The sequence below is a fragment of the Phallusia mammillata genome, chromosome 4 (genome assembly GCF_965637545.1).
Source record: "Phallusia mammillata chromosome 4, kaPhaMamm4.hap1.1, whole genome shotgun sequence".
NCBI classification, from domain to species: Eukaryota; Metazoa; Chordata; class Ascidiacea; order Phlebobranchia; family Ascidiidae; genus Phallusia; species Phallusia mammillata.
The window spans coordinates 11,015,336-11,023,102 of NC_137255.1; the positions used below are offsets into that span (position 1 = coordinate 11,015,336).

A 7,767-nucleotide genomic window follows, 5' to 3' on the forward strand; every position below is an offset into this window, starting at 1 on the left:
TTTGCGGTAGTCGCTGTCCAACATAAAGCTTGAGTCAAACTCGAAAAGTTAGTTTACGATTTGCGAAAATATTCCCGGGATCCAAAAGACAAAAAAATAGTAATTGTGCGCCAACAATTACCATTGTTTGTTACTCGTTACGAAATAGATAAAAAACCATTAGGTTGAAAACCTGATTAAAACCAACAATGCAAATTTGCATATGTTTCACCTCGGGGTCGACAACCCAATATCCTCTGTGCAGCGCATCAAAGCCTTCTATGAGTAGGTTACTTCGTCATAGAACGTGAAAAGTAGTACGAGGAAAAACGCATTGTCATACTTGACGAGATGGGTCAAAAGAAAGATACTTTGTACTGTCGTTTGCAATTTATTGGCATATTACAACAGTTATTTTAAGGCAACAAATAATTTAACATTTTTTTTTAAACATGTCGTGTTGGACTGCTTTCCACAATGCAGTAATATTTCCTGCACCAAATCCAGAATTTGTTTGATATCTTTGTATCACTTCAAAAAACAATGTGTCCTCAGGAAATACTGGCCGTGTAAAACATTGTAAAATAAACCATTCATCAGATTTTGAAGCACATGATCTTAAGTGACTTTCAACGAGAACATTATGAGACTGGAGAAGGTTTTTATCAAATTTTAATGCTTGAATTTCAGCACTTTTTGACTTATTTAAGTAGTATGAATTGGGTGGTGAGATACAATTTAAACCATGGCTTTGTAAGTGTGACACTGACTTTATAATATCATTTGTTTTAAAGGCAATGTGCTGAACACCTTCAGACAGATGTTTTGAAAGGAAAAGGCCAATTTGATCACTTTGGGCAGAGGCGTTTAATGATTCACATACCACAAACTTGGGGGTGCTGTATAGCAAATCTTGTGTGGTATTGCAATGATCCACTACACTAGCATGGGCTGCTTTTAGTCTCATACCTTTACTGCCAACTTTTACAACAAACCCATCTTCTTCATCATCATCTTGGTTTATAAACAGACGAGTAAAGCCCAATAATTCTCTGTACCACTTCAAAACATTCTGTGATCTTCCAGTGTTGAGTGCATATGCTATGTGATCAATTGATTCAAAATAGTTATTCATACTTTGATGGTCATAAGTTTCAAATCCAGGTAAAAAAGCCCCTTTAAACTTTGATAAGTCAATTAAAGTGTGTTGTAGATTTCCAATGGGGGACTTGATAACGGCATATGATACTATTCCATCAGTCAAATGATTTTCAGTAACTGGTGCCACAACAAGCTCTTTGGTCAGTTGGGGATGTTCCACAAAAAAACTTGGAATATTGGTACAGGCAAAACATATATCACATACGGTGTCAACATTTTGTGATAAATTTCCAGAACAAAGGTGATCACTGGGTCCATTTGCACTATGATTTCGCTCATCAATTACAAATGTAATATTGTTGTGTCTCAAAACTATTCCAGAGGTGCAGTTGGCATTATTTGATTTTCGGTTTCCATACAGAGAAAATCCAAGTTTATCCCTTAACAACAAGGAAAATTCGACACTGTCCTTGACACAAAATCTTATGTGATGAATTACAAGGTGCATTTTTCATTACACCACCTTCGGACATTTCTAAAACATTACCATTAAGTAAAGGCTACAGATTAATAGAACATTAAACTGTGACACACTGCAAGAATGTGTATTAACACACATATAAACCAAAACCCATCATAACTATATACCATCTTGACAAAAGCACAAAGCAATGGCTCAACTGTGCTGAACAGGCTACTCTACTTTTTGCAAATATAGGTTTTACAGTTTAAACTGATAATTACGCTGGCAGTGCTTATGCTGCTGGTTTTTAAGTCCATTGTCAGAAGCCTTTCACTCATATATTTGGTTGACGCAACAGTGTGAAACCGTTGACGAAATGGTATCGACATCGACGACATCTGATGTGACATTCATGATGTCACATTCCACAACCTCGGCATGGGTATCACATTGGGGGGACTTTCAAAAACATCCGTCTGTCTGTTTGATTGCTCGCTATGTCGGTCGGTTGCTTCATAGAGCACTAATATTAGTGCTCTATGGTTGCATATAGCTTGTGTATGCATAAACGTTTCTTTTGCGCTTTTACACAAACCCCATGATATCATGGCCATATATAAAATATATTGCGGCGGCAAGTGCGCCATCTGGCGGTAGACTGTGTAGACCTCTCTGTTCACCCGATCCGTCTGGAAGTCCCCGATTAAAATCGGCTGTGTTACGCAGAATAATGCGTTTCTTATCGGGCGGGATTAGAATCTTTAGAACCTGTGTTATAACACAGCCCGATTGCGGACGGTTTTATCGGTAATGGCAGTGGAGCATTAAATTTGTTTTTTATTGGCAAATATTATTTTTGCTGTGATAATAATCGCAGGTAAATTGGGTTTTATATCAAAATGGCAGTTAATTGTAAAACAGCAAGACAAAAACAAATGCATTCTAAGCTGTAAAATGAATATGTTAAACACTAAAATGAGCCAAGAATCAAAATTGAAGTACCTGATTGGCATCAAGGTTCTGGCAATGAAGCAATGCAAAGAGACCTTTCAGTGAGAAGAATTTCAAGTTCTTACCTTTGTATGAAGCAAAGTGAGGACCAGCACACTGTCATATGAGGGCTTGTAGATTGGATTTGAATTGAAATGATTCACAGTAAGTGGCTGCCTTGTTACTGCCTTTCTAAACTCAACTCTTTCTGTATTTCTGGCTGATGTTATTTTGAATTTTAGCACAGTTAAAAACCCCAATATTGAATATTAACTCTGTTTTATAACACTTAGACTGCTTATTGGTGACTAAACTCAAGCCTCTTTTGTTTAACCCATAATTGTCAAGTCAAATGAGCATACACTTTATCTTTATTTTTTTATTGCAGTTCACCATCTGGAAAAATGCTTAAAGCTTGAAAAAATCAACAGAAACATTCCATATCAAAAAAATTGAAGAAACTCTTTCATTGCGGAAGAATTTTGTCGACAAAAACAGCTCTCTCTTAAAGTGTCAGCAAAATCATTGATGTATACAACCTGTTACTTGCCTCACAGGAGAAAATTGTATGTCGAGATATGCACCACATACTTTAGTTTTACATGAATCAAATCCGAATATGTGTTATTTCTTTTCCACTGTTCTACCTGCCTGTAAGTTTATTTATTAGTTCTTATACCCAAATTAAGAATTTGTATTCAAACATTTGTAGGCGTTGATATTATTTTACCTCCATGGTGATTATGGTCTCATGTAAATTCTGAGAATGTTTTGCACTCTGATGTAGAATCGGACAGTAAAAGTGATTCATCAGAAATAAATTGAGAACCTCGACAGCGCAAAATCATATTTAAAGCGGTCACGCCCTGCGTTCGCTTATGATGCACGCCTCTCATTTACGAGGTTATGATCAGATTCAAACGACATTTTGTATGCCTTTACTGGATGTATTTTAGAGTTGACCTGTGAAAACCGTTTGTGTTTATCTTTAACCGTTTAAAATCTGGAGCTTCTATAGGCTACATAATTCGACAGCGCAAAATCATATTTAAAGCGGTCACGCCCTGCATTCGCTTATGATGCACGCCTCTCATTTACGAGGTTATGATCAGATTCAAACGACATTTTGTATGCCTTTACTGGATGTATTTTAGAGTTGACCTGTGAAAACCGTTTGTGTTTATCTTAAACCGTTTAACATCTGGAGCTTGTATACCATTGGTTGACTGCGCAAAAATCATATTTAAAGCGGTCACGCCCTGCATTCGCTTATGATGCACGCCTCTCGTTTACGAGGTTATGATCAGATTCAAACGACATTTTGTATGCCTTTACTGGATGTATTTTAGAGTTGACCTGTGAAAACCGTTTGTCATCTGGAGCTTTTATAGGCTACATAATTCGACAGCGCAAAAATCATTTTTAAAGCGGTCATGCCCTGCGTTCGCTTATGATGCACGCCTCTCATTTACGAGGTTATGATCAGATTCAAACGACATTTTGTATGCCTTTACTGGATGTATTTTAGAGTTGACCTGTGAAAACCGTTTGTGTTTATCTTTAACCGTTTAAAATCTGGAGCTTCTATAGGCTACATAATTCGACAGCGCAAAATCATATTTAAAGCGGTCACGCCCTGCATTCGCTTATGATGCACGCCTCTCATTTACGAGGTTATGATCAGATTCAAACGACATTTTGTATGCCTTTCCTGGATGTATTTTAGAGTTGACCTGTGAAAACCGTTTGTGTTTATCTTAAACCGTTTAACATCTGGAGCTTTTATACCATTGGTTGACTGCGCAAAAATCATATTTAAAGCGGTCACGCCCTGCATTCGCTTATGATGCACGCCTCTCATTTACGAGGTTATGATCAGATTCAAACGACATTTTGTATGCCTTTACTGGATGTATTTTAGAGTTGACCTGTGAAAACCGTTTGTGTTTATCTTAAACCGTTTGTCATCTGGAGCTTTTATAGGCTACATAATTCGACAGCGCAAAAATCATTTTTAAAGCGGTCATGCCCTGCGTTCGCTTATGATGCACGTCTCTCATTTTCGAGGTTATGATTAGATTTAAACGATATTTTGTATGGCTTTACTAGATGTATTTTAGAGTTGACCTGTAAAAACCGTTTGCGTTTACCTTAAACCGTTTGTCATCTGGAGCTTTTATAGGCTACATAATTCGACATCGCAAAAATCATTTTTAAAGCGGTTATGCCATGTATTCGCTGAGACGTACGCCTTTCATTTTCGACGTTATGATCAGATTTTAACGATATTTTGCAAGCGTTTACTGAATGTTGTTTAGAGTTGGCGTGTAAAAACCGTTTCCATATACCTCAAGCCGTTAGTGGTCTCAAACACGTTAAAGCCTGTACTAATGAAAATGATGAAACACCAAATGCACAGTGAGGACAACACTTTATTGATGGAAAAAGCACCTTATGAACCCAATTTCCACACTTCAACATTTTCAAGTTGAGTCCCATAGTTATATGAAAGCAGAAATAAATGGGAAGAGAATAAATAATTACATTCACAGCAATTGGTTGATTGGTCAGTTAAAAACCTGCATTTACAAGTACGTAGTATACATACTAAACAAGGATCTTTAAGTAAACAGACTAAAATAAAACAAAAAGGTGAAACAATATTGTACAGCTGAAAATGCAATGATTTGCTGAATTATCAAGAAAATTAAACCAGATATCATGTGAAAATGAGGTTGAACCACACAATTGTTACAACATGCTATCATGCAGACTACTGGTCAAAACTAGAGGTTCTCAATTTATTTCTGATGAATCACTTTTACTGTCCGATTCTACATCAGAGTGCAAAACATTCTCAGAATTTACATGAGACCATAATCACCATGGAGGTAAAATAATATCAACGCCTACAAATGTTTGAATACAAATTCTTAATTTGGGGATAAGAACTAATAAATAAACTTGCAGGCAGGTAGAACAGTGGAAAAGAAATAACACATATTCGGATTTGATTCATGTAAAACTGAAGTATGTGGTGCATATCTCGACATACAATTTTCTCCTGTGAGGCAAGTAACAGGTTGTATACATCAATGATTTTGCTGACACTTTAAGAGAGTGCTGTTTTTGTCGACAAAATTCTTCAGCAATGAAAGACTTTCTTCAATTTTTTTGATATGGAATGTTCCTGTTGATTTTTTCAAGCTTTAAGCATTTTTCCAGATGGTGAACTGCAATAAAAAAATAAAGATAAAGTGTATGCTCATTTGACTTGACAATTATGGGTTAAACAAAAGAGGCTTGAGTTTGGTCACCAATAAGCAGTCTAAGTGTTATAAAATAGAGTTAATATTCAATATTGGGGGTTTTAGCTGTGCTAAAATTCAAAATAACATCAGCCAGAAACACAGAAAGAGTTGAGTTCAGAAAGGCAGTAACAAGGCAGCCACTTACTGTGAATCATTTCAATTCAAATTCAATCTACAAGTCCCTCATATGACAGTGTGGTGGTCCTCACTTTGCTTCATATAAAGGTAAGAACTTGAAATTCTTCTCACTGAAAGGTCTCTTTGCATTGCTTCATTGCCAGAACCTTGATGCCAATCAGGTACTTCAATTTCGATTCTTGGCTCATTTTAGTGTTTAACATATTCATTTTACAGCTTAGAATGCATTTGTTTTTGTCTTGCTGTTTTACAATTAACTGCCATTTTGATATAAAACCCAATTTACCTGCGATTATTATCACAGCAAAAATAATATTTGCCAATAAAAAACAAATTTAATGCTCCACTGCCATTACCGATAAAACCGTCCGCAATCGGGCTGTGTTATAACACAGGTTCTAAAGATTCTAATCCCGCCCGATAAGAAACGCATTATTCTGCGTAACACAGCCGATTTTAATCGGGGACTTCCAGACGGATCGGGTGAGCAGGGTTTCCCAACCTGTGGTACGCGAAGGTTTTTCGGGTGGTAGGCGAGTAGCTTCCGTTTTTGCTATTTTTTCACAAAAGCCTGGTTTCACAACTTTGTATTTTGTTTACAGTAAACAAAAACAAAAATCTCATTCAATCCAGTTGTGGTGCTTTAGTGTTATTTTAGTAGGCCAATATTTTTCTTCTGAATAAAATATGATTCGATGAAATTAGTTGTTCTGCAAGAAGTGGTACGCGTGGCAGTACAGAGCGTCCAAGTGGTACGAGATCGTAAAAAGGTTGGGAACCCCTGGGGTAGAGCTACTAACACTGAGCTTGGGCTGGCCCCCGGCCTAAGAACTTCTGGTAGGTGGCGCAAAAGAGCATAGGCGTTTATGGTGCTGACTCAGCAATTATTCTTACCATAAACCCAAATTGCTATAACAGCACCATAAACGCCTATGCTCTGTTGCGCCACCTACCAGAAGTTCTTAGGCCGGGGGCCAGCCCAAGCTCAGTGTTAGTAGCTCTACCCTCTGTTAGCACCTGTTGTGCCTACTAAACTCGCAATATCAACTAAATGCTGGTTAGCCTAAGGCCCTTACTCTTGCTGTAAGTAACGAACGTTATAGTCACGGTTCGATCGTATACATGTAACACTTTTTAACACTCGACACAGTTGTTTCTAACAGTGGTTGCTTCTTAATCATATTGTGAATTATCTTCACTTGTATGATGTGTGACGTAACAAAGCTATTATAAAATCCATTGTAACGTCATACGCGCAGTTGGACGCCAAGTGGCCTGGATTGGCATGCATTTTGCATATTTCAGGAACGATCCAAATACAGATTGCAACATCACAGACAACTTTTAAACAATATCAACTACTGTGTGCGAACAATTAAACAAAGCAGCATTGCTTATTGTTTGGTCCAGTTAACACATACGATAACTGTTATATCCATGTTATTAACTCAATCGACCTAGCAATTACATCTGGCAAGTATAGTAAAATAACCAGTATTTGTTTTCACCTATCATTGCAACTGCGAAAAGTATGTGACAAAGTTGTACCAACACAGCACCACTGGACTTTAAGGTAAGCCGAACGACTACTTGCCAACAAACACATAATTACTGCGGAACAGAATTGTATTTGCAAAAATGCAAAATACCCAGAAACAACACAAGTTCATTTTAGTCAGGTGTGTATTTAGCCAATCAACAAATATATAGAACAAATGCGCCCAAAACAATAAAAAGCATGAATCCTTTTGCATCGGTGACGGTGACACACTATGTATAGCAGTG

The 7,767-nt window shown here is 37.2% G+C and overlaps 1 protein-coding gene and 1 long non-coding RNA gene across 2 annotated transcripts; both read right to left on the reverse strand.

The window, feature by feature from the left end:
* Positions 1-350: 350 nt before the first annotated feature.
* LOC145224341 (4-hydroxyphenylpyruvate dioxygenase-like protein) lies at positions 351-2,177 on the reverse strand. The gene has a single exon (XM_080090812.1). It carries the CDS (start codon positions 1,586-1,588, stop codon positions 413-415), a length of 1,176 nt encoding a protein of 391 aa, XP_079946938.1. The 5' UTR covers positions 1,589-2,177; the 3' UTR covers positions 351-412.
* A 2,770-nt stretch (positions 2,178-4,947) lies between these two features.
* LOC145224342 (uncharacterized) lies at positions 4,948-6,886 on the reverse strand. The gene is made up of 2 exons (XR_013859621.1): positions 5,990-6,886; positions 4,948-5,766 (listed from the first exon to the last, which is right to left on the reverse strand). It is a non-coding gene; the product is annotated as an uncharacterized LOC145224342 (long non-coding RNA).
* Positions 6,887-7,767: the final 881 nt, after the last annotated feature.